This window comes from Clytia hemisphaerica, unplaced genomic scaffold, assembly GCF_902728285.1.
Source record: "Clytia hemisphaerica strain Z4C2 unplaced genomic scaffold, Clytia hemisphaerica genome assembly, whole genome shotgun sequence".
In the NCBI taxonomy this organism is placed as follows: domain Eukaryota; kingdom Metazoa; phylum Cnidaria; class Hydrozoa; order Leptothecata; family Clytiidae; genus Clytia; species Clytia hemisphaerica.
In genome coordinates, this window is record NW_027103708.1 from 324,501 (window position 1) to 352,195 (window position 27,695).

At 34.1% G+C, this 27,695-nt stretch overlaps 2 protein-coding genes across 3 annotated transcripts in view; one reads left to right on the forward strand and one right to left on the reverse strand.

The window, feature by feature from the left end:
• Positions 1-202: 202 nt before the first annotated feature.
• LOC136804144 (vinculin-like) lies at positions 203-14,465 on the reverse strand. Its single transcript, XM_067060878.1, has 18 exons — positions 14,275-14,465; positions 12,530-12,643; positions 10,487-10,658; positions 10,014-10,331; positions 9,386-9,604; positions 9,001-9,137; positions 8,469-8,807; positions 8,092-8,254; positions 7,618-7,769; positions 7,032-7,271; positions 6,589-6,724; positions 6,217-6,308; positions 5,933-6,071; positions 5,252-5,364; positions 4,762-4,877; positions 3,934-4,069; positions 3,483-3,573; positions 203-1,255 (listed from the first exon to the last, which is right to left on the reverse strand). Exons 1-18 carry the CDS (start codon positions 14,329-14,331, stop codon positions 1,065-1,067), a joined length of 2,925 nt encoding a protein of 974 aa, XP_066916979.1. The 5' UTR covers positions 14,332-14,465; the 3' UTR covers positions 203-1,064.
• Positions 14,466-18,969: 4,504 nt separating this feature from the next.
• The window catches only part of LOC136804146 (dynamin-like GTPase OPA1, mitochondrial), a 46,764-nt gene continuing 38,038 nt past the window's right edge, over positions 18,970-27,695 (forward strand). For both annotated transcript variants that reach the window (XM_067060880.1, XM_067060881.1), the window contains exons 1-2: positions 18,970-19,055; positions 20,011-20,038. In XM_067060880.1, the coding sequence (XP_066916981.1) occupies positions 20,019-20,038 (20 nt within the window). In that variant the 5' untranslated portion in view covers positions 18,970-19,055; positions 20,011-20,018. The remainder of the gene's footprint in view (positions 19,056-20,010; positions 20,039-27,695) is intronic.

The following is a 27,695-nucleotide window of genomic DNA, read 5'->3' on the forward strand; positions in this document are numbered from 1 at the left end:
AATAGCAAAAGAAATGGAAAACAAAGAAACAAAATATATTCGCCACTGGGTAAAAGATTTCAGCTGTTTAGTTTTACAGCCCCAAGAGCCATCAAAACTGCTTGCGAGGTAACCCCATAGGATTGCAAGATTTGGCCCTAACCTGGCCTAGGTACCCTTCAGATTTCATTGCATGGAAAAGAGTTTGTTTGGTTTAAATATGTAAAAGTTTGTATTATATTTTTCAGAAAATAAGGCGATAAAAACTGCATTCTAAGCGCATATTTTGAAAGAAGAAAAAAAACTAATGAAAATGAAGAAATAAAATAGGAAGTATGCATTAGAAAATAAAAAATAATAATTAATATTTAAAGCTATACAAATATTTATTCTAATACAAAAATTAAGTAATGAAAGAATTAGAACTACAAAGTTGCATTTTGAAAACAGCAACGTTAATTAGAATTAAAGGAATTAATTAGAAAATCTTTTAAACAGATTCTATATGGAATAATGCTAAATGGAATAGTTAAGCTTGTCATAACAACAAAATGATAACAAAGCGACCCTGTCTAAAGGTTGCTACCATATGATTTTAAAGTCGATCTACACCTCGTTATACCCAATTGACCTAATTACATATCAAAACAAAAAGCAAACAAAACAAGAAACAAAGGTAAAAAATTGTTTTATACAAATTATTTGTAAAAAAGTAAGTAACAGTTCATTTGTTTTCAAAATTACATTTTTTGTTTTAAAAAGTTCTTGTTTTTTTAGTAGGTTGTAACCAATTCCAAAAAGATTATTTTAGCAATGGAGTGTATTTACTTTGCATTTGCACAATAAATCCATTGAATAGTTGTCCGTCGTCACGTTTATTTAGAATAAATATTAGTTTTCTTTAGAAGCATCAATCTATTGTTAAACCTCAATTGAAAATCTTAATTTTTTTTTTGATTGTACGTGTACACGAGACGCCAACTTCGCTTCTAGGAATGAGGCTTACAATAAATTCATGCACCTTATGAAGTCTAATACTCTTCTGCCAACCAACTTAAACAAAACCACGTGTTTCCACAATAGAATTAGTACCTTTTATCCAGTTGGTACGAATACAATGCAGATGTGTCTCTCTTCCACCTTTGAACCTTACCAGCTCCTGTACGGATCTTGATAGACGCGGCTTCACAATCCTTGACTACTGAACGAGCAGATCCCATCAAGTTTTCAGCACATCCGACCAACATTTCAGTTGCTTCAAAATCAGCTTGTGGATCTGTATAAAAAATGAAAAATTGTTTAGACTCAATTCTTATTGTGTCAATACTCAAAGACGTTTTTAACTCTCAAATCTAGTTTATTTAGTTATTGGTCAGCCCAAGCTGAGCTTTCAAATCGGCTTTTTCCATTCGCTGCGTCCGTGTTCAAAAAAGTGTTTCCCCGATTTTTCCGATTCATTCCCGATTTGACTTCGGTTTCTTTTCGGAAAATCGGGATACTGCTCGCGTTAGCTACGCGGATAAAAGAAACACATAACTTCATTAAAAGATTTGCGCATAATAATATAAAAGAACCATAGAATTATTATCAGATAGAATGAATTCATGCTTTTTTCCTCAAAATGAAGCGTGTCTGTAAGGGGTCCCTTAGTTGCAATGGGAATTCAATTACTCGTGTGCAATGATAATGTCATTTCTTTGTTCTTATCGTATTTTAATTGCATATTTTCTCATGCTTGATTGGATTCTTTTGAATTCTCAAAAATTATGCACATAATTTGATTATTTTCAACTGGAAATTTCGGGCACTTCGGTCCCCTCAATGCAAATAAGAATTACATATTTGAAATCAGCTCATTTTATATTTTCTTCAGTGTTGAAAACTATTTGAAAACGCACTTCTAAGAAAAGAAATTTGGGTGTCAAGTTTTCACCTAAATTAGTTATTCTTTCCGTATAGACTAAAATTTATTTTTTAATTTTAGGAGTTTGAATCGATTGAATCACTAAATTTCAGCTCCTAAAATTCCAGATTGTAAGCTAAAATAGATTTGTAAATATCAATCGTTTTCCAAATCTAAAAGTCTCGTAACTGAGAAAAAATACCGTGCAAACATACCCTTATAAAGGGATTTCTATCCACGCATCAGATTTTGAAAAACTGTTTTTACGACCAATAATCACTTTAAACAAAGGGAATTTGAATAGATGATGAAGTAGCCAAAGTGAGATATTATTCTATCTGATAACAGTTCACTGAAAGAACACTATAATTAAAAAGAAGAAAGTGAAAAATGATTTTTTTTGTTTATTTTATATTCAATAAATTGAAAGAAGCTATTGCATTGTAAATAAAAAGAGAGTGTAAAAGAAAGTTTTTTATGATTGGTTTTGAGGCTTTCTTGTCTGGAGAATTTTTTTGTGTAAGAAAGTCAAAGTGTGGCGTAACATAAACTTAGCATCGTCATAACTTTTGATTGAGTAATCAAAACTGGACGGAATTTCCTAAGCAACTCCCTCAATATAAAATGCCCTATTCATTCACATTATACTAGGTTCAACACGCCATTTAAATCAATTTGAATCGATTGACTATTCTTTTCAAGTGACTACTAGACAGCTAACCGTGCCCAGGGGAGGCACTTTGCCAAAGTTAGGTACGGGGACGTGCCGCTTGCCAGGGTTCCTAATTTATGGGCTCTGAAGATATCTGACAGGTTCCCAAATTAACTAATTTTTAAGATGTGTATCTGACATGGTCGATTTTTAGGGTGGAAAACAGAAAATATTTCAAATTTTCGTCTACTTTTATTTCCAGGGCTAAAATGGGAAACATTTTCAATTTTTTGTTCTGACAGGGTCCTAATCTTGCCAAAAATTCATATCTGACAGTGTCCACTTTTCAAACTCCAGCGGCACGTCCCATAAATAAATCAACATAAAAATGCCAAAATGAACAAAAGTGACGAAAGCCGCAGTGACATATTATAAAGCGGCCGCCTCGAATACTTTCTAGGAGAATAAAGAACAGGTTTAAGACATTATAACGAAAAGATTTATGTGAAATTCCAAGGATGAAATAGTCTATCACATTTGGACAAATTCAACTTTGTGTTAAACTTTTTTTTGTCTGAAGTTCAACCAAAATGAGCTTTTCAGCCTCTTTGGCTTTAACATCGAATTAGGTCTCTTGATTGTACTTCCTTCTAATCCTTTTAAGCTTATTGGGCTGACCTTCCAGCGCAGCTGGTTTATTAAGTCTACAATCAGCGCCGAAATATATTGGCAATTTTGGGTATTTTAACGTTTTTCAGAATTTAAAGGTCGGGCGAGAATTGCAGTCTCAGTACTTCCGATTTGCTTCGATGGATTTTTCGATTTGGGAGGGGTTAAGTTCCAGGTTAAGTTCCAGGCTAAATTCTTTAGCTTGGTACATTTTTGAGCTTTTAGATCCTGAGATCACGGAACTGCTAGTAACAGTACGTTGGTGCACGATTTACATACCATTGGCTCCAAACATAGTAGCTTTGACGGTAGCTAAGATCTTCAATTGAGTTGAAATGGTTGGAATACGATCAATCGTCAAGTTCAAGTCCTAAAAAATAAAATTTCGACAAAAGTTTCAGTGGCGTTAGTCCTTGGAGGCATTGTTTTTATTGAGGTATAGAGCCAGTACAACTGACACATTACAACTAACTAAATTTCAGTATGTCCCTGAGACATTTTTTTGATTTTATGAGTAAATCTTCCACCCGATCAACGGGACCTAATACGATATGTAACAGGACAAATTAGATCTGATACCAGTGTATTATAAAGGTATTATTTCCATTTTCATTAAGATATACACCGGGGCAGAATTTATGCTGACACACAACAGAACTAGCAAAGGAATTTTAAGCATTCTTTAGCTTAAAAAAACTCATGAATTTTTATTTTGGCATTCATTACTTACATGTTTCATTCGTTTATCAGGACATTGATGACTGATTTCTCTTGCTTTCTTGCTGAATTCGGAACTGACTTTTGCGATTTGTTTTGCTGTGTCGATCAACATCTTTTTGGGTTGCGTGAGAAAATATTCTTCATCTCTGTAACAAAAAGAAAGGACCGTTATCAAAACCTTTGGACATAATTATTATTATCTCGATAAATAACGACTCTCCTCATAAAGTATTTCCTGACTTGCTATCTTTGTCCTACTTTCCTATATGTTATTAAGAAAAGTAATCTAGAAAAACTGAACCATTTGGAATAATCTAATTCATTCTGGTAAAATAAGAATCTACTGACCTTTTCCATGAAGCTTTCTGCAAATCTAATTTTCGTAAAACTTGTAAATCTTGTAACAATTCTTGACATTTTTCTGCACTCAACTTTTAAGCTCCAACAGCCCACAGTCATTTTCTGCACTCAACTTTTAATCTCCAACAGTCCACAGTCGTGTACCCGTTTCGTTTTAATTTTTGTAAAATAAAACCCATATGTCACATTGAGGCAATCGACACTATCAAAAATTACACAAAAACAAATCACACGCGCAACCTTTGTTCGACGTGCTTCTAGTCCGTTGTAAATTAATATGTTGCAAATACCGAATTTACCTCTTGGAACCGAAATATTTCGCTTTTTAGGACATGAAGAGGAGCTTATAATACACAGTGTGATAACTTTTTAACAGCACAAAAGAGAGTTCAGCTGCTAACAAATCTAACAATTTTTACCGAAGAAAAACAATGTGAACTTTTCAGAACATTTGAAAAATGAGAAAGAGGTTACTTACGTGATAAATTTAGACATTTTGGCGAACAAGAGAGCCATTTGTCGTGCCAATTGGATAAGTTCATTTCCATCTTCCTCCCACTTGTTGGCTTCAACGTGTAGCTGATGAGCAGCAAACTAAAAAGATATGAAAAAATGCACTACGTACAGTTACTGCCAAGGAAACATCCCTGTTTTGAAGATAACACACTCGAACACTTACAAATGAAAAAATTGAATCAAAGTTCATTTTCTCCAAACAATTAAAACATACATTCTAACAATTTATAAAAAGGTATGCATGAAGAGATTCTTGTATATTTCCATGAACAAATATCACCACTATGGTATTCATGATATGCAACATTGAAATGTCTTCTGACATTACATCATGGACCCAATACCTGATTGGTTGTAATTGACGTTAAATGAGTGAATACGTCACTTTCAACCAATCAGCTGTTGGGTTCGCGGAAGACATTGCAATAGTGCATAATCAGTGGCATACTTACTGCCATTCGGTTGTCAGCATCAGGAGCACTTTCGAGCATAGAATGTAATTCCCTGGATTCGTCAGCATTGATGATCCCTTCGACAACAGGTGGTGGTGGACGTGCTGGGCCCTCTACACAAGAAAGAGAAAGAACAAATCATTTCTTTAAAAATATCTTAGCGGTAAATAAATTATCACGGTAATGTGACGAAAAGATCGCTCGTGGAGGAACTTTTTAGCTAAAGAATTTTTTAACGTATTACTTTGAATAAACACCCAAACCCTTTCTTTAGAGTGCCACTTAAACACTCCCGTTTATAACAACCATCAAATTAACGCCCCTCTTCCTAACAAAAAAATCTGGGACGTTCACAGGTTCCTGTTCAAAGGAATTTTAGTAACTTGCTGAATAAAAGAAAATCCTGATTTGACGAAGACTCCCGATTTGACGAAGACTCCCGATTTGACGAAGACTCCCGATTTGACGAAGACTCCCGGTTTGACGAAGACTCCCGATTTGGCGGTTGTAAATATACTGTACATACTCGAATATATGGGTAAAAAAGACAGACAAGAGCTACTAAAATGCAGTTATTGATGAGTTACCAATGAGAAAACGTCAATTCAAGATTGCTGAACTTAGCCGATAAGAGAAAGGTGAAAATTATAAGCTCGAAATACAATTCTCTAAAACACTTACCATCCTGTAATTTGATATCAGAAATATCAGGTACTTCAAAATCAAGTTCTGGTGCGGGTGGTGGTGGTGGAGGCGGGGTGGGTTCACGTGGTGGTGGCGGCTCTAGGGCGTTGCGAACATCAACGACACGACCGATTAACTAGAGTTTTGAAGGAAATAATTGAAAGTGAATACAGGGTTCTGATATTACAATGTAGCAAAAATCATTTTTTAAATATTCATTTAAATGGAATCTGACCAATTACCCAGATGATACTTATGTCTAGCAAAAATAAAGTACTTACACCTTCGCTAGTTTGCTTAAATTCAATTTGAATAGGCTGATGTCTTGGGTTCAACGCGACGTTCTTTGTTGATGCTACCAAAGGTTTGATGCCTGAAAACGAAATAATTAAATATCTTGAGAAATAGCCACAATATGAAGAGATTACTAGCTGATGAGGAGCAGGATATAAACAGCTTTCTTGGCCAACTGGGAAGCAAGGCATAAATAACGCAAAGATGATAGCTTTGCTTCTAAGACGAAAAAATGCACAAAAATACATCCTTTCAGTCCAGTCATTTTTTCCAGGAAAAAGAAGGATTCTGTCCGACTTTTTGTCGATCTTCTAACAATAATCACACCTCTATAAAAAGGTTTTTTTCTACAGACTTACTATCAGAAACACCAACGGCGGCAGAAGACACAGCATGTTTGAATTCAGGATCTTCCGAGTTTTCAGCTTCCGCATTGGCCACTTGTGCAACACGATTTCCCATGCGTGCCATGTTCCCTCCTTTCGCTACTACAACCTGTGTTTGACAAACATAAGGAGGTGGTCTAAACAGCTGTATTTTATTCCGTGACAAAATATTAAGTAATAAGTCCAACAATCAGATATTTGCTTAGAATCAGGCATAAATTGACAGATTTGATTGTTAGTTTGAAACTTGGCCTTCAAACTCGTGACATGCGTGGCATGTCCCCATCACCTTTTCTGCTCGGACTGTATCTTCGAGATTAGAAAAGAGTTTTGTCACATTTCTTAAAAAGTCATTATGGAATCCTAACTTTTGAAGGAAAATATTTGGACCTAAAGATATTATAATATGGATTTACAGCTGGGTTTTCTTTCTGAAGTCCGTCAAAAGCAACTTTCTGTTCAGCTCGCATTGCATCTTCAGTGGCCTTAACGAAATCAGCAGCGTCGGTGGCGGCGTCAACGAGCCCCATCACTTCCTCAGCTTTGTTCTCCCATTTTTGTTTTAACATATCAAAATTAGCTTCGATGACTTTGTCCCCTGGGTTCAACAAGAGGAGTTTACCAGCGTGTGAAACTTGAGGTGTCAGTTCAGCAAGCTGAAAAACGAAGACAAGGATTTTTAGTTATAACGGTATTACAACTAACAAAAAGTACCAAACAATTATTAAAAAAACGCGAAAAGTTTGGCATTTTGGATCTTTTGGAAACGTTGTCATAGTTGAAAAAGAGGTAGGATTCACACAAGTGAAAGTAAAAAAGGTTCTTTTATCACAGTGGTTATAGTCATTACTTAAAAATGTTTCATCGGATTATTTGCAGAGTTCTTTCAGCAAATCTCATTTCATTTCTGAAAAGAAGAACCCTGAAAACAATAAAGTCATTTTCAGCGAATAAAAGAAGTTTTTCATTTCATTCTGAAGAACTCTCAAAACAATAAAAAACCTCTTTAGTGGCAGTATGAATATTATCGACGAGTTGTTTCGTAGCATGTTTGCCGTGAATGGCTGTTTGCTCAGCGCTGTCAACCATTTTGCTTGTATGGTATTCAAATGCACCAGCCTTCTCTTCAAAGTCTTGTTCACGATTCGGTGTGTCTGAGATGCAAAAAAGACATTTTATAAGTCTGTTAGAAAACTTTCAGTGCCAATTCGTATCAAAATTTAAAAAGGAATTTCCAAGTGTTTATTAAAAGACAAGTCATTTGTTTAACCATGATCCTAATTTTCAAGGATATACGTCTGATATTTTTTTAGAATTTAACTGCCCCGTATTTTCTCTCCTCCAAAACTAAACTTTTGCTTTCAAAAGGGTTATTTTCTCGCGCGACCCATACCTCCAAAAAGGGTTTCTTTCAAAAACTTCAAAAACTTAGTAGAAAACTGTCTATACATGAGACCATGAATCAGAAAGTCTTACCGACAGGGGCCTTGGCGGCTTTAGCAAGTTGCTTGATGGGTGACAAGATATCTTTAAAATTATCAACAACACCGCGTACAGCTCCGCGTTGGAGAATGCCTTTTAATTTCTCCAATTCTCTTTTTAGTTCTGCAGCAATTCTTTGTGCTTCTGGTGTGTTGCCCTATGATTGACGATCAAATAGTTGATAATTGATTACGACGGTTTTAAATTGTCACGAAAACAAAGGTACCACGTATAAAAAAGAAACCCGCTTCAAAAACCTGTATACAGATCATAACCGAGTAAAGTTGTCATACATTATTCCGTAAAAACAATTTAAGGCCCTGGCTATTAACTAACAAAGGGATAAATAAATAAAAAACAAAAGGGTATACTTTTCCAGCTCGTTTGAGGTCCTCTAATTGTTTTGTCAATCGTTCAATATTAGCCATGGTATCCAAAAGTTCTTGTTTCTCTGGTCCTGACAGATTCTCAGCAAGTCTTCTGCCATCAGCCAGAAGAGCATCAATGGCTCGTTTGCCAACTGAGTTTGGATTATATCTTGGGTCATCAATCCAGTTCAATGCTTGCTCGAATTGACCAGAGGTAGTTGCAGCTGGAAGACGGTTTCCAGCAGCTACCTCTCTTTTGATGGCATCATCAACCAGTTTTGCAAGAATTTCTAACTTACCATCGATTTCTTTAGCTAGAGCCAGAGCCTCTGGAGTGTTGCCCTATTTCAAAAGAAAAATACTTGACTTTATTAGGTACCGCAAGAGTCCATAATTTAGAATCAATCAACTTGATCAGTCTGAGAAATAGTAACTATTCGTTTTGCCCAGTTGTGTGTTGAGGTCCCTTTTAATCATTGAAAAAAGCCTCTCAAACAATTATATTTCAGATCAAAATTAACATTTTTTATCTTACCATTCCTTTGGCTCTAAGCGCACTCAATTTATCAACCAAACCATCAAGGTCATCGCACAAATCTTTGATCTTCTGATCGTTTGCAAGCATACCAACTTGCCTGGCTTGCTTGATAATATCTCTGATAGCTCTTTCACCTATTAAATATGGAAATTATACCCTCAACACTTAAAAAGCTTGTGCTGTATAATATATTATGCTTAGTGAGGAATAAGATAAATATGTCTTTCTGGTTCTAGTAGAAAAATAAATGTTAGGCAGGAGCCCTCTAAAACGGCAGCTATTATGAAATAGTTAATCTAATCAAAGAGAGGCTAGTATTGGTTGGTGGGTTTTAGTTGAGGGATAAATACCACATTAACTACTAAATATAAAAGCTACCTACCCAGACCATTCGCTTCACCATCAGGGTTTGCCAACCATTCTTTAGCCAGCTTCATTTTCTCGACCATGCGATGCTGTGCTTTTCTCATCAAGTTTGTTGGATCTTCTAGGTCATACTCATCATCAACTTTCAATTGTAACACTCTCATGATTTCAATAATGTCATCACACATTTTACCAACAATAAAATTGCGGTTCTCTTGAGCTTCAGCACGTCCAACTTTAAAATGATTTAAAAGAGTTTGTTTTTTTAAGAGGTTCCATGGACAAATATATCTTGATTCGTTGAGTAAAGCCTTTGTCACAGAAAGCTTTGCACTAAAACTTAGTCGCCACCCCCGTAAAGGTTACCAGGAAAATTCTGTGTTGGTTGCCAAATAATCAATTTCCCCTAATTTAATTTACGCCTTTAGATGTCCAAAATAGAATTATTTGAAGCATTTGAAAAGAGTTTTGAGACAAGTTCTAAAGTTGAATTTGGTTAAGATTGAGGACTTTGAGCGGCGTGATTAGAATACGAGGAAGGTATTTTTTTATAATTCAAAACTCAAATTCTAATTTAGACAATAAAAGGAAGGTTGGTATGGGCCAATCAAAGACAATGTTAGAAAAATGAAATAGTCCCTTACCATTCTTTTGTGAGGCTGCAATATAGGCCCTCATTGAGTTTGGCAAGTTAGTAGCAAGCTCTTTGACACTGGCAACGTGTTTTTGTAATAGTTCTGCGTGTGTAACATGTGTCAAGTCTGGAATACGGTTATCAACAGCTTTTGCCATTTGTAAAAGTCCAGGTGACAAGTTTTTGATATACGTGACAGTATCTGGTAAGGATTCAACAACTTCTGCAACCGGAATGTAGTCTAAGACGTTCCTGCATTTCTTTAAGATTTTGCGGACTTCATGATCATCGAATGTTAGCAAAAGTGCAGATGTACCATTCAAGATACCTTAAATTAATTGAAAAACACAGATAAAAAGGAAAGTTCAAACAATCTAATACTTTTCAGTAATTTTGGTTACAAGAGCTGTAAGTACAAAATTTTATTGATAATGACTTCAAAACAAAATCTTGGGCATGATCAAACAGAATGAAGTCTCTCACCTCTAGCTCCACTGATTAATAGTGCTTGCCCTCGTTTGGATTGTACATCTTGTGTTAAGAGTTGTGTCGATTCAACCAATGCACTTGAAGCTTGTTCAACTTTAACAAAAGTTGGTGGCATTTCACGTCGGAAGATATCATCATTGGCTTTTGCTACTGTGTCTTTTCCTGCCTAAAAGAGAATTATGTTATACATTTGTCGACAAGACTTAACTGATCAGGCCATATTTTAGAAAATCAGGGCAGTGCCCGTTGGTAGCCAAAACGGACACTTTTTCTAAGTGTTTTTCCACTAAAAAGGCTATTTTTACCAAAATTTTAGTGATTTTAGGAGGGGCAGCATTCAATAACCGGGCGCTAAAAGAGCATAAAAAATAGCCTGCTGATACTGTAACTTATTACTGATGTGTATTGCAGATTTTGCTTGTAAAATGTGGAAGTTATTTGTTAAAAAGTACTGAAAAAAGGAAATCCTACATAATTGTAGCATTTGTCAGGCCAGAAAACTATGGAAAACTTTAAAGGGAATCTGAGGGAATAAATCTTTGATGCTGTTGAAAAATTTGTACTCCAGGAGTTAACTTTTAAAAACTTCATATCCTGTGTATTTTAAGTAGTTTTTCTAACAATGACACTTATTGTGAGAAAATCAAAATGATATAGGTTTACTATAATCTTATTTCATGATTTATATGAATAAAGTCTTACATGGTTTTAAAAGAAATTCTGTACAATAATGTTTCAGAGAACTTTGTTGAGGGGAGGTTATTCATAACGTTCTAGGGGAAAGCTTGTACAAAATTGAGATGTTATCAGAGTAAACTTTACTCTCAGGCTAAAACAGAATTGATTGAAGGTTGGATAAAACCAAATTAGTTTGGCTTTGAAATCATAATTGCATACAAATAACAAGTTTTCAAAAATAACACATTTGATATATTATTGTGAAATATTTAAATCATGGTTTTAATCATCCTTTTTAAGTGTTATGACTAAAACGATACTGTCACTTAACTGTCAAAAAATGTGTCAAATATCAATCAATGACTGTTTCATAATAGTTTTATGATAGTACTTTTTCAATTTAAAGTATTTCCAATTTTCAAAAAAAAGTTTGCAATGAGATACAGTATTTCTTGAGAATCACAAGAAAAGCTTATTGTAAGACTATGTTACATCTAAATGTTCACACATTTTTTATTTTTAAATCCTGAAAGTTTTCCAGATCCTGAAAGGAATGGCAAAAAGGAAGGGTGGGAAACACATATTGAACAGCACTGTTTGCCCACTGTTTTTACTCTTATAAACATTGAATAAAATATAGATAGCGTGGAATTATTATAGAAAAAAAAACACAGTCTAGTCTTTTTTTAAATCAAAAACTAGACGTATGTCATGATGTAACATGAGTACCTCAATAAAAAAAAGACTGTTTTACAGTTTTATTTGTCGTTTCATTCCATGTATGAATGAAATCTCAAACAACATCATTGTTTTTCCTCTCTCACTAGCTTTTTGCCATATATGGGAAATTATTTCTCTTTGTAAGTATCATGAGGTAATTTAAAAAATGAGATGCTATCTTAAAAAGGAATTTAAAAAGTTTCAATTAGTGTAATCATTTTTTGTCATACGTCAGTGTCAATTTGGACAATTCAAATTTATAAAGTAAATGCTAGAATAGATTTTCTTTTCCTCTATTCAAAAGTTCTATGGCCAAATTACAAATTATAAGCGTGTAAATGGATAAACGTTTAATTGACTTTTCTCTGAGCATTGGCACCAATTAATTTAATTTTCAGTAAACCTTTCTGTAAATGATTATGCATCTTTTAAAAAAACCTCTTGAACTCCTCCAGTTTTATTATTCCAAACAATGCTGCTAGCTTAGATACAAAAATTTACATTATTTACAAGAAGTTTATGACTTCAATTTTAATTGTGCTGGTTTTTAAATCACCAAATAAGAAAATAGATATGGAAACAATCATGAACCCATTAGAAAGTGATCAGGCAAATGCAAGGAAAAGGAAGTATATTTACCTGTACTAGGTTATTAACAGCTGCACTGACATTCTTCACATTATCTGCAAGGTTGTGAGCGATGATATATTGACCTTCACCAAGTTGATCATGAATGACAATCAATTGAGAAACCTGAAACAAAATAATATGAATTTTTGAAACTTCACAAAGATTGCAGTGTTCGCTCATATTCTTCGCAAAGATCATAGAATCTTTAATTTCAAGCCCTGGATTGATTCTTTTTAATCAACCTTCCTAATCAAACTGAACAAGGAATTTTTGTTTATTAGTAATTCATTTTCCAAAAAGAAATTCAATGAAATTTGCCGTCTCGGCAAATACTTTTTTTTTATGATAAATCTTTTGGATAAAAGAGTTATCTTTTTAAAAAAGTAATAAAATACAAAAATTAACTGTGCAATTTTTAAGGTCAGAAATCCAAAATTGGCTGAACCCCCCTAGGGGCACTACAGGCAAAAACTAGAAAAAATGGCATTTTTGGATTTTTCAGGTCTGTAAATATGTCAAAATTATTTACGAATGATATTTTTTTTCATTTGTTGTATATACTAGATTTTATGAAGAAACAACAAAATAATCATTTTCGGCTGAAAATTGTTCCCCATTTTTAAACCAGACCTGATCAATCAAACTTATTGAACCAATTGAACAATCGAACTACTCGAACTGCATCGAACGATTAAAGTTCGATTCAAAAAATTAATCGAACTCTACTGTAAGATTTTTTTAAAGATTGTGAGTGTTCGATTAAGCTCAATCAATGAGTTTCGGCTGGTTCAGTTCGATAAACCAATTATGTTCGACAAGTTTGTGCTGACTCCGTCATCGTATATTAGCTTCTTTTCAAACCCAAATTCGGAATTATATCAGGAAATAACTTCAGATAACGGATTACACACTTTTCCTGTATCCTTTTAGTGCCAGAGGCGGGGTTTGTTGGGGTTGTAGTATTCCGCCACCCGGCCGCGCGCAAAACTGATCAACTCATATGTCTGAAATTTTCAGAAATAGACTGAAATTTTCAGAAATAGAAGTCCTCAATAAATTTCCAGTTTAACACTTTTTTCAAAAATTCATAATGTCTTTAAAAATCTCTTTTTAGCAATAAAAAATCATTTTCATAAAAAATAGCTCAGTTCTTCAAAGCAAGCTTCTACAAAATGAGTTTAAATGTTGACTGAAATTCTTTTTGTATTAGTATTCTGGAGATACTCCAAGGAAATCAAAATCATTCGGACCATGGATACATCTATGTTAGCCATTATGGAAATGAAATCCCTGCTAAGAGTTATCTTTCAGATCAGGCAAAAACCCAAATTTGAAGAGAAAAAATCTCTAAAATGGAAATAGACATGGACCCAAATTTTTGAAAAGTGCCCTTTTCTGTCTCTAGCAGATGCTGCTATGCCTTTCTAGAATTTGCCTGGCTTAAAATATTCATAAAGGAGCTTTAAATTTGATAAATAAGGGGTTCTACTAAAAAAACCTTTTTTAACCAGATTTTTTGAAACAAAAAAAAATTTCATTCACAGGAAATAATGAATGGATGATAAAATTGAGATAATAATATTTCCATTTCTTCCCTTCTTAAACTTCTACATTAAAAAAAAAGAGGGTACTACTTTGACAGGTGGAGTGGATTGAAGCAAAAAGTGGGATAAAAAAGGAGAAAAACAAACCAACAGGAATTTTATTGTATAAATAAAAACATTTGATAAAAAATAAATATTCCTAGTGTATACCTGATTGGCAACTGGTTCAAGGATAGATTCTATCGTCTTTGTATGAAAGACAGGCATCTTTTTTAGTGTAGTCGATACCAGAAAGACACAGCTTCAAAAGTGAAAAGTGAAATCGAACTGGAGTGTAATCTTGAGGTCTCGTCTTGTCGACAACTCCTACTTCCTTATAGATCGACTCGGTACAAACATCCGAGATTCTTATACATCTCAAAGGGTTAGGCTGTTAGAGAGAATATAAACAAAGTCACCGGGCGTTCGCGCGATGTCATCAAGTATTTTTTGGCGTTTCCCGGTGTGTCACTGATTTTTGTATTTTTACAAATGTTAAGACAAAGTTTTGTTTAAATAATTCAAAAAATTTGAAAAATTAGAACAATCAATTGAGAAAATTTTGCTTTCGTACTGTTCAGGTTAAAAAGTGAGATGAAGAGTCGTAAGAGTGCCCGAAGAGGAAGAGTGACGATCTCAAGAGAGACGGTTTTTGACCTACAGTCGCACTTGATACGCGCGGTGTGATACTAAGGATAATACTAATCATTAGGTCAAACGGTTCAAGGTACGGTAATTTCACTCAGCTTATTTTTTCCATCGGCACATTTTCAACTTTTTGGTCATATATATATATCCATACCACAGTATCACCCATAATAATTTTGAGAAGGAGTTTCTGAAAACACAACTGACTGTATGTTGATGTAAGTATTGTAAGTCTGATCAAAACCATTTTGTAGAAAGCATTGACGAGCTTAATCCAAAATTGAACAGAGTCAGCCTATAGACCTTTTTTCAAAGAGGACGTCCTGTTGAATAATTATGTAGTCCAGCCATAAAAACAATGATAGAGCTATGCATAATTACTGTATCATGCATATTGTAATAATTATGCATGGTTTTATCATTTTTTTTCTGCTGGACTACATAATTATTCAACAGGGTGGCCTCTTTGAAAAAAGGTCTATTCTTTTATAATTATTCCAGACCCGATCAATCGAACTTGTCGAACCAATCGAACAATCAAACTGATCAAACTCCATCGAACGATTAAAGTTTGATTGAAAAAATTAATCGAACTCTAAGATTTTTTTAAAGATTGTGAGTGTTCGATTAAGTTTGATCAATGCCAATGGGTTTCGTTCGGTTTGATCAGTTCGATAAACCAATTTTGTTTGACAAGTTTGTGCTGCTCCGCCACCGTATATTACTTAGCTTCTTTTCAAAGCCAAATTTGGAATGTAAATCGGGAAATTACTTCCGATAACAGATTACACACTTTTCATATATCCTTTTACCGCCAGAGGTGGTTTGTTGAGGGGTGGGCGTAGTATTCCGCCTCTCGGCCGCGCGAGAAATCGCAACAGAGGGGCTGCAGACTTTATTCCGGATAGACAAAATATCCGGGTACAATAAACGTCAAGCTGTTAAGTGTGGGAACTGTCGAAATTTGCAATCGTTTGCCAGGACAAAGTTTTTGGGAAGGGAAGATATATGAGGATTTAATACCATCAAACTAATCGAACTTTTTACTGATCGAACTAATCGAACTGCTATTGCTTAAAAAATTGTGAGTGTTCGATTAGGTTCGATTAATTAATTTTTTTAATCGAACTTTAATCGTTCGATGGAGTTTGATTAGTTCGATTGTTCGATTGGTTCACAAGTTCGATTGATCGGGTCTGGTTTATTCTTAGTTAGACACCGTCCCATTTTGACTCCATAAATTTACGTTGAAAACATTCTCGTAATGACTCTGATCCAAAAAGTAATGGGCAGTTCCAGAAAAAAACCATATACAACCCCCCTGAGGACAGGTTTTTTTTGAAATTTTTTTTCACTAGGAAATTCTGAGAAATTTTTCAAAAAGGTTCTGGAAAATGTAGGATTTTCCTAGTTATTTGGTCATCTTCATCGGAAAATACATAGAAAATTTGTTCTATTTCTTGCTACGTATTACCGTGAGATTGGGTAACTTGCATCAGTGGAGGCTAACGTGCATAGCCCTCAAATGAAAGACCTGGCTGGTCATTAAAATACAAAGTTAAATCAAAACAAAAATGGTAGGGTAGAGCTGTGAGCGGAGCTGCGTAGTTGTATTTTAATGACCAAACAGGTCATTCATTTGAGGGCTATGCATGTTAGCCTCCACTGATGCAAGTTACCCAATCTCACGTTAGGGGCCACTCACATTTAGATTTTTTCAACGCTTAGCGTCATTCTGACACTTTACAGTGTAGACCTAAAGCTCTAAAACAGCATCTAATAACATGAAAACCATTCTTCAATGGCAATCAAAACTATAAAGTGCACTTACAAACATCAATTTGTCAGATCTAACAAAATTAATAACCGCACTGTCATCATTGACAATAAAACAAACGATTTTCTGTCATAAGCCTTGTAAACATTCCAACAACTTCCATCGAAATGATCTATCACAGCTCAGTCTACCATTTTAAGAGCGGTCCGAGGTGAAAAACTTTAATTTATCAATCATTTTCACAAACAAAGAGTACGCGAAGTGATTCTAGCTTTACGATAGTGCCGCGGATCATCAGTGGACAGTATTCAATTATCATTATCCCTTTATTTTCATTTCTGGAACTTTTGCAACAAAAGGAAAAATAGAAAATTTGTATTTTTTACTGCTCTATTCACATACTGAATTTGAAAAACCTTCTATGTGGCATTTCTTTTGCAAACTTCAAAAAACTGATTTTTGGGAAGAGTACGGGACTTAAGCTTTAAATGCTTGCGTGCAGCATAGGGTACAAAGTCCAAAAATGTGTTTCCTGTAAATTTTATATGAAGAATTAGGGCTATAGATGTTTTGGCAAACGCGGCAGTCTTTCAAATGACTAATTACTCCACATACATTACTTTCCCTCAGCCAATAAAAACATGATAAATTATCTTGTCTCTAGGTAAACTGCTGTGGAGTAATTAGTTATTCAAAAGATCGTTGTTCGGCAAAACAACTATACTACCTGCCCAATTGGCGACCAGTCTAGTTTGCAACCGAATGTTTTTTAGCCCAGACAAGTCATACGAAAACAAACCTCTGCTCTGGAGAATTTCAGACACTGGTGTAGCAAAATCAATAAAGATAAGAATTAAGTGTTTGAAAAAAGAATTTAATCACTTGATTGATTTTGCTATATATACAAGTGTCTGCAGGCTAAACTAGAAAATAAAAACACAGTCATTAGGCTTGTTGACATTCACAGACTTTGCAACCTTATGATTGCATGTGTACTTTTAGGCACGATGTGCAGACACTCTTTTCAAGAAACGCATTGAGATTAAATGGCTGGAAATTGATCTACTATAGACCTTTTACTAGGTGCAATGTCATGTTGAATAGTTAAAAACTCCAGCACAATGAAATACGTAAATATTTAGTTTACTAGTGAAGTGATATGCTTTCATATGTAATTGTTGTGATGCTAGAGTTTTTTCAATCAGACATTGTGCCAAGCAATAGGTCTATCAATGGAGTCATTATTATGTATTTATTTCACCGGTAATTTATTATGGAGTCAAAATAGTACCGTGGCTAGCAAAAGGTCTAATTGGCGGGCGTACAGCTGCAGGGTACTAACCCTGAATTGCAGAATACCACATAAAAAACCACATAACCCTGGAAAAACCCCTGCTATTGAATGTTCCAAATGCATCCAATGGATGACTCATACATATCTTTATTATTTTGGAATAATCCTATGTGTCAAACAGTGTGCTTCTTTTTATTATCCCTCGATGACTCTTCTTTTTTAATAAAAACATTACTTACGTAATGATACTTTAATGGGATAAATTTTCGCGGGGATTAATTTTCGCGGATTTCGCGGATTTGGGTGTCATCCGCGAAAATAAGTCCCATTGGAAATTTGGAAAAGGCCCATCCGCGAAAATTAGTTTCCGCGAAAAAATTTAATTTTTTTTGCAATCCGCGAAATTTCTATTTTTATCAACTTTTGATAGCTTTAATACATATCTTTTCGCCCTATTCCAAAACACCCTCTTATTACTTGAAAAATAAATTCCTAATTTTCCTGGAAAAATTTTATTTCAATGTTTTGACCCTTTTCAAAAATTTTAATTTCTACCCCAATCTGCGAAATTAAATCCCCGAGAAAAATCAGAAAATCCCTCATCTGCGAAAATTAATCCCCGCGAAATCTTAAAATTTCGCGGATGAGCTCAACCGCGAAATTTAATCCCCGCGAAAATTTATCCCATTAAAGTAGTGAATCAATTAAGAAATCCTCTTAATTACGTGATTTTAGCTTCCTAGGATGTAAGTAGGCAATTTTGCAGTTACAATCAGCTTGGCAAAAATAATACAGTTTGGGTTGAAATAAAAAGAAATTCAAAACTCTTGATGACGTCATCAAAAAGTCCAAATTTTCTATTTATTTTGTAATTTTATGCTGGCATCATCAAAAATCTGTTGTTTTTTTAATTTCAGCCAAACAGTTTATTATTACAATTTTGGATGAAGTTTGGAGTATCTTGATGAGTGCATTTTGGGAAATTTAATTTATATTTTAAAGATTCTAGATTCCCTTGAGAATGGACCAAGTCTGAAATATGTCTGGAAAAATCAAATCATAATAGCCGCATTCTTTTTCACTGTTCAGCAGATTTCTAATTTTTATCAAGAGATCTTTTTACAGAAACACTATCATTTTTTATTATAGTTATTGAAAAAATATTTGAATGAAAGCAGAAAGCATAAAAAGAAGATACTTGTTTACTAGCAATTGATATAATTTTATGGCAAGGTATGTTTCAATCTTTTTACGATGTTATTTGGATTTGTCGGTGTTCTCAGAAACAGACAATCTCTGGCAGATTTTGATGTTATGATCAATTTACAGCCATTCTTATTTTTGTCAGCATTCGGCTATTGTCGACGCAAATGCCGACGTAATAGTGCTTACTGTACTTTAGAATCCAGAATTTTTTGCCGACGCAAATAAATCTGAATTAGAAAGGCTGATTTATACTTCAATCTGTGGTGTTTGCATAGTTTCTACTCCCCACTAGCCTAAGGGGAGGGGGTCTAAGATTCAAGTATTTTTGTTAAAGGTTTTAGCTTTAACCTAAGACATGGGTAGTAGTATTTTATGAAAATGAAATTTTCATCTTGAAGAAAAATAATTCCTTCTCCTGCACTATAATTTCAATTGAACTTTCTTAAGAGAGGAGATCACTTAAAGGGGGTCTCCCTACTTAAGGGACCCCTCAATAAACTATGATCAGGTGAAAAGGGGCCTCCTTGATCTGTTTTAAATTTAACTTCCTTTCGCTATTCATTACTCCTCATTAAAGTAACTCCTTATTAGGGGCTATTTATTATAGCTCCTTAGGGCTGTGCTTGAAAGTTGCAAAAGCCATATTAATGCACACTTAGGGCAGGGTACAGCATATTATAAAGACTCAAAGACAAAATATGCAAAATGTTATGGACATATATTGTAAATAAAATTGATTTTTCAAATAAAAATTGGAAATTGTATGAATTACCAGCCCAGCCCCCAGTTGGATTACTTAAAACATAGCACCCTCTTTTTGAGGTAGCCCCTAACAATAAAAAGCCCCCAAACAAGAAAAAAAGATTTAACCCCTCCCCCAATAACTTAAAGGAGCAGGGTATTTTATGAATTTCTATAGATGGGTCAACCCCAGTTTTACATTTCCTCGATTATAATGATGATTTTTTTGTCTTGTTTTTAGATATCATCATGTTGAGAGGTGATTTTGGGTAAGAATTCTTTCCCTTTCTTAATTTTCTAAATATCTTGTATATAAGAGTTTGTGGTCATGCTAACAGGATTTAGTATAGAGGTCTTGTCTTAAAAGAACAACTAGGACAGACAAAGAAGTTTTTTTGGCCTACAATACCTTCGATAGTGCCAATCAATCTTAGTGTCTTTATCTACACGTTTTTTCTTTTATAAGGAACACGTTTATAAGGAACTTCAGGCTGAAAAAGGTCTGAAAAATAAGGAATTGTTAAGGAAGTGCTCAGGCTGAGAATAAGAAAACAAGTTGAGGAAAAGTAAGAGTTAAACTTGAACTTGTACATATTCACAAAAACCTAAACAAAAAGTTCGAATTATCATCAAAATATTGATAAAACAACATTCAATAAACGTCTTTTTCTGTATAATATCAATCCTTTAGCACAACATCAAATCAGTCAAAACTTAGCAGCTAAGTGAATAAAGAACTCGATAAGGAACGTTGAGTTTGAAATTCTCTGGATCTGCTGGGATCAAAATTTATGACAAAGATTCCAGGGGTACGACCCTTGCTGACCGACGGGGGTGTGCCGCTGAAGTATGAAAAATAGACCCTACATATGGGACTCGTTTTTTTTTGAAAAAAGTGACCCCTTAATGGGACTGAAATTCCAAAATTTTCTCAAAATTTTCCATATTTTTATATTCCAAAGCCTCCCAAACAAAAAGTAGTACCCTATGAGGGACTGATTTTTCTATTTTGTTGTTTTTGCAACCCTACCTGGGACTCATGGAGTTGAAAAAGGTACATCGACCAGCAGCACATCCCTGTACCTCTTTTTGCCCAATTACCCCCTCCCCCTGGGACAAAGATTCTTCGTTTCATGGCTAAAAAGACTCCATCATAAATTTACTTAGATCCAACACTGAATGATTACACGTTTTTTTATAAGGAACCTTAACTTAGCTCGGGAATGAGTTTTTCAACGTGTCAATAAAAATAAGGGGAGTTTCACGCTCATAAACCTCTTGTCTTGCAGTATCTTGTGTTATTCTCAGTTTTAAAATGTAACTTTTCTTTCTGATTATTTTAAGAATGAATATAAAACCTAAAAAAAAAATTAGATTTTTGAGTATTTTCCGTTCTAAGAATAATCTGTCATTATCTAACGTAATCATATTATTATTATATATAATCATTATCTTATCATGAACATTATCGTTCTATCAATTCTAATGGCGTATAATTATCCTCCACTTTATAAACATACATTGGTAAAGCTGGTTTGTTATCATCCACCGATGGATCTTGACTTGCTATTAATAGTCCAATATCCACTACTGCAATTTGTTGTGGCCTTTGTTGAAGTTGACGGTTTGGTTGTCTTTGAATACAATACGTGCTTCCTTTAATCTTATAAACCAATAAAATTATGATAAAAATGATTATTGAAATCACAAGTACTGGAAATATCGGTTTGATTTTCATTGATGATGTTTGAGGAACGTTCATTTTTGGTGGTTTTCCACATTGTTTTTCTTGACATGTGGTGTATTTCTGATTAGTATGTACAATGTCTAAAGCGAACATAACGGTGACACAGACTTGGCAAATGTGATTGATTTTCGAATCTCTGAGACGTATAGTTTGATTCAAGGTCCTTTCTGTTGTAAGGTAATTAACTTCTACCCCATGTCTATTAATAAAGTCTGTCGATCGGTTTGTAAATGCGTATAGCTTGTCAATAAATAACAAATCCCAGTTGTATAATTTGACATCAATTTCAATCAAATTGTTTTTTAGCTGTGTATGCAATCTCATATGATGGACTCCATGCATACGTGAACATTTTTCATTGAGAATATTTTGGTTTTTAACAACTAATTGTTTTGAATTATTGCCTGTTGTTTTTGTATTACCCTCTTTGAATAGTGCAATTGATGTGAAGGGGTAAAGTATATGGGGAACGTCACATTCCACTTCTACTTGGTCTAAGTTTCTTTGATTGTCCCAGCTTTGACATTCGAACCAGTGTCTCTTCATGTCTATAACACTTGCACATTCTATATGATAAGTGAAGTTCACTTTAGACATCTTTTTTAGTGTTGTGTACATCGTTATATGTGTCAGGTTGCTTTCTCGGCAATTGAGAAATTCTTGATTAGAAACTGTTAATGTCTGGCTGAACACGATTTGACCGTAAAACGATACGATATAGAGAAAGCAGAATTGTGATTTGACAGCAGATTTCCATATACTTTTCATTCTCTATTTTGTGACTGTAAAAATAAAAAGACGTTATTTAAAGATATGATGGAATTGAAGCCATGTAACCCATACATTTTAAGCGTGAATGTTAATGATACAATCAGACCTTCTAACATCTTAATTATACAGTGGAGTTTCTTTATCTCGAACCTCTCTAATTCGAATGTCTCCTTAAAAGCTCAAAGAAGTTTTCTCGACCTTTCAGTAACAATGTCTCATAAACCTTACTCCATAACTCAAAATTTCCTTAACTTGAAAAAATTTGTGTTTCCCGTGCGTTTGCGAGTTATAGAGACGTTGTATAGGTTACAAAAAGTATTCTCAAGCATTTATTTCGAAGCACTTTCGCCTTCTTCTTCAATCCGCTTTCTCAAAATCATAACCACTTCCCTAACCTTTTCGTCATAAGCACCTTACATAGGGTCCACCCCCGCCCCAGAAATTTGGGGGACCTAAAAAAAGTGTTCAAAAAGCCAGGTACCTGGCAGTATTCTTAAATTTAGGGGTATTTGATATGTTTAGGGGTACCAGCGTTTTTATTAGTGGGGACGGGGGCTGTTGTTTTTATATGTAGTATTTTCCTTGACTAACCCAATTTTCCAATTTTGAATCGAACTTTTTCAATTTTGAATCGAACCATAGATATCTAAAAATTTTGGAGGTATCAAAATGATTGGGGAACGTAAATTTTTTTGGGGGTACCTGACCCTATGACCTTATCTTACTCTATGGAATAATACGTCAGCAAACATCATTTCTTCCCATCTAGTTGAACTAATGCAGAAACTCGTCAATTTCTTTGATTTTAACGAAATAAAAATCTTTAGCACAACTTCTTGATACATTTGAATTTCACTGTTGACTGATATTGACTATGAAGAAAGTTTTAACTCTTCTAAACTTATCTGTTTTCTTTTTACAAAGATCTTCTTTATTTTTTCCCACTAATCAACTGAGATCTCTCGACGACCACAATGCACAGTAACTGTTTACTAAAAAGCACTAAATATAGAATATGTAGGAGAAAATATATGTATAAGTGGGGTAGGGAAAAAGTTGGGAAATAGTCCCTCGCGTCCTCATGTCTTCAGTGTTTTTCTAAAGCCTAAATTGCTTTTTTGAGTGTGACCATTTCATTGATTTTAATATTTCTTTAGTTTATAAAAGACCATCACTGAAACTAAACATAAACTGGACGTGTAACTACACTCTAACTAAGAATAATTTGTTGTTTCTTTATTCGGCTGGTATATGTCGCAACACTTGACATAAAAATCGACCAGTCTCACTATGGTGCCAGTGACATTTGGTTTTAACCAAATGACTAAAAACATGACTAAAAACATGACTAAAAATAAATTAGCTAAATTATATTGTTATTTTTCGTCTGTATTCCAAAAAAACTTCCCCTAAGCCTTTGGGGCTATTTTTTTTAATGTAAGGATAAAAGAAGTCGATGTTTTGTTTTCTCTCAGACAGGCATAAGGGTTGACATTCGGAAGGTGATTTCTCCCCTTTACACCTACTTTCAAAATCAACCTCCCCCCTCTCAAACAGGGTTTTTTTATCAAACATTTGCACTACTTAATCTACCTAACCTTTTGAAGGAATCATTGGAGGGAACCATTCCCACCCTTCTGTTTTATTTTATCATAGTAGTAGCAGTCTTTTGTGACGGTAGTTTGAAGTGACCCCCAACGGCTATTATTGTCTAGCACTAAGCCCCGAGGGGGGGTACTAGGGTTGCGAGTTGACGGGGGGGTGCCGCCCGACTTTCGAGCTTTGGACCCTTACCGGGACTAAAAAGAAGAAATCAAAGGAAAATTTTGGGAATTTTACGATCCTTAGCGGGACAAATTTGACCAAATTTTGATCTTTCAGGGGATATAAAGTTTATTTTTCCGACCCTAGGGGGATTGAAGTTTGATTTTCTGATTTTTCCGACCGTTAGCGAGACTTTGGAAATCCAAAAAAGGGCAGCACATACCGTACCCTCCATTTGCCTAAGTACCCCCCCCCCCCCCCCCCGGGCACTAAGCCGAAAAAAGTAACATTTTCAAAGTCAGGCAGTGTGACTGACTAATCGGGCCGTTTACTTGATGGCTTTAAACAATCGAAATACTGTCTCAGGTCTTAGATTACTGGGCCATCCTCATAAAATATCGACTATCTTTACCTATGTGTATGACCCGGTACTTTTGAACTTACCTATGTGTGTCTATCTTTTTTTTACCAGGCCGAATGTTTCGTTATACATTTATCAGAGAAACTTTAAATTAAGATATATTCTTATACACTTTCTTTTTATCTTGAAACTCTTGATTTCGAAAATGATTTTTAAAAAGATTTGTTGCTATCATAATAATAAGAGAGAATTCTAATCTGATCTTTAGTCTGTAAAGAGTCAATATAAATATATACGCTTTTTTTAATAAGAATATCATCTATAAGAATATCAGGGTGAAAATTGGCCAAATCGTAAGAATATCCTAAGAATACCCTCTAGGGTGAATTTCACAGAATTTGATAAGAATACAGTCATTTTGTATTTGGTTAACAGAAAAAACTGCTTCCTTTGTTAGAGATCAATTGAAGCTTTGAGGAAGAAATGTAATTTTAACCCAAATGTCCACTCAAAAGTTCAAAACTCTCAAATTAATCATTTCTCATGTTTGTAAAAAAGTCAAGTCTAAAAAAGTAAGAATACATTAAGAATATTTCACCCTCAATTTTGGCACTTTCTTAAGAATACTTGACCCTCATCAAAAGTACACTATTCTTATAAAAAATGCGTAGTCTTTTTTGATGAAATCATAAAATTTCTCGCCTTAGTAAGCTTCTTTCTACTATAATCTAATACCGAAACTCCCCTCTCAATTATACACTTTATAGATATTCTTTTTGTGACAACCTTATCCAAGAAGCTAGGAAGTAAAGATTGATATCAAAAACCAGGAAAATGTTACTTTTAACAACCGAAATAGGATTCATGTTAAACTCTTGTCTTTTGTTCTGTTTTTTTTTGTCCCTTTTTTTTGAAAAGCGTTTATTCCATCTGGTGGATAAAATTTCAACAACGGAATAAAACTTCGTTTTGACATTTTCTTTTTCATTTTTTCCAAAAAGGTTGGCCTCTAAAACTTCCTGTTTCTTTCTTCTTCTCATTCCTTCTTCATTATTGTCAGGAAATAGCTGTTTAAATTTTTGAGATTAAGAATATTAATATATAATAGTTGTAAACTGTTTACTCTTCGACGAGCTAAAAAAACAACAAAGGTATGAATTTTTTTCCAGGTCACTGGTATACTGCTGCGGAAAGTCTATTTTTAATTTTATTCAAAAACCTTAAACTGCAAAACTCTTAAAAACACTCTTTTTCTTTTGTAAGAACAATGAGGTCAAAAAGTGCTGAAAGTGAAAGCAGTGAAGATTATAAATATATCTTTTAAAAGATTCCTTCTACGCGGGGGCTGGACTCCATACCCTTTTTTTCTGGATTAAACCTTTAGTTTTTCTTCCCACAAAATATTTTCTGCTTTAAAATCCCCTTTCTTTCAGTAGCAGTTGCACTAAAAATGATCTATTTTCGAAATAGCCGGACTAAAGGGGGGGGGGGGGTTTGGAAAACAAATTTTAAGTATATTTTTTATGAGCATCATTGCTTGCCAATGTCCTAATTTATATGATAATTTCATATCTTTCGAAAAAGATTGTTTAGATACGTAATATTCTTCATCGTTAGCCTTTTCAAATTTGTTTTGCCACCACATGGCACTTGTACCCAACAAAATTTTATTCTTCCTCTCGACTAAATGAAGGTTAATAACCCACAACTTTAAAAGAAGAGTAGAACTGCCACCATCCATTTTTCAAATGATGATTTTTTTTTGTTATGAAAACATCCCTGAAATAGACGTAAAGAAAAATATTCTTCTTCTTTCTTGCAAAACAAAAATTTCTTCATAGAAATTGTTTTTGTTAACAAATTGATGTTGTTTGTTTCAATTTTCTCTCCCTGGTTTTTGTATTTTATTATCTTCAGATCTCTCATCTCGTGATTCTTATACAGGGTGTCCGAAAAAAAATATTGAGTTCGAACATGATTCTGAGTAGGTGGTTGTTGCGTGTGTTTAACAAAATGTAAGAAAATATATACCAACACATTAATAGTTTTTACAACAGTCATCATTATGATTAAAAAGAATTTCTTTTTCATGACGTTAAAGTTAGTGAGAATTGTTTTTTGTAAAAGTTGTTCATAAAAGATGTCTCATGACTATAATATGACACACAGAAAAACTTTGATAGACATTGCAAATTTAGTGAAACACACACAAGAACTTTCTTTCTATAGAAGTGTTACGACTCGATACTTTTTTTCCGGACACCCTGTATAACTATACGGGTTTGGAAATAATCTTTTAAAGAAATTTGAAACAAAACAGAAAAATAAGTCTACAAAATAAGGGAAGTTCTACATGCACCAGCAAAATCGAAGTCTTGCTCGCTTTTCTGGGCTTCTCGAAAGTTTTTATTAATTCTTTGCTGCTAAGAAAGCTGGATCCCAAGCTTGAATAACGGAAATTTAAGTTTATATTGAGCACAATATCATTCTCAATTTATTTAGTATGACAATGTTTAGGAATCCATTCTAAAACATTCCACCATTAGTTTTGGTTAAATCTTAATAATACTATAAGAATCCCCCCATCAGCAGGAGCACGATATCCTTGTGTAAAGTGTGTATATATGGATACATGTTGTAAGATGTTTTTCGGAATAAAAATACTTAGCCTGATTTCCTGGAAATTGAAGATAAAACTTTCACAATATTGAAGGGTGTTACTTCCTTCTTTAAAATTTCATCAGATGATATCCTAAATGTTTCTATCCTTCCGTTTTCTGAGCTCAAGGTGTGGCCTACTGATATCATATCCTAGCCTATCCTGTCTTCAAAAAAATTGATTAGCTATGTCTAAAATTTCATTCATTTTTGACAGCTTATCCGCAATTTTGTACTCCTTACTTCGGAAGTTCACCAGGTTAGCAAGGGGACTTGTATATCTAAGCCAAAAATAAAAATGACGTTTCTGGCACCCTTGCAGGTTTGGTCTAAATTTATTTAAATCTTAACCCTTTGAGGGAAAGGAAATCTTCAATTTTTGTGATTTTTAAGCCACTTCTCAGAGGGTAGACTTTTTTTTTGTAGCACTTTTAGAAAGATTTTCGAGTTGTGATGTATGCATGTAATAGGTTATTTCATATAGATGAACAATTAAAATATAGAATAAATGAACAATTTAAATTTAGCAAGATGAAAAGGTACCCTTATCGCTCTCACATACCTGGGTTTTTAACTAAGACGTTCTACTGACAAATAAAAACTGAATTTCAAACCTTGAAAAATT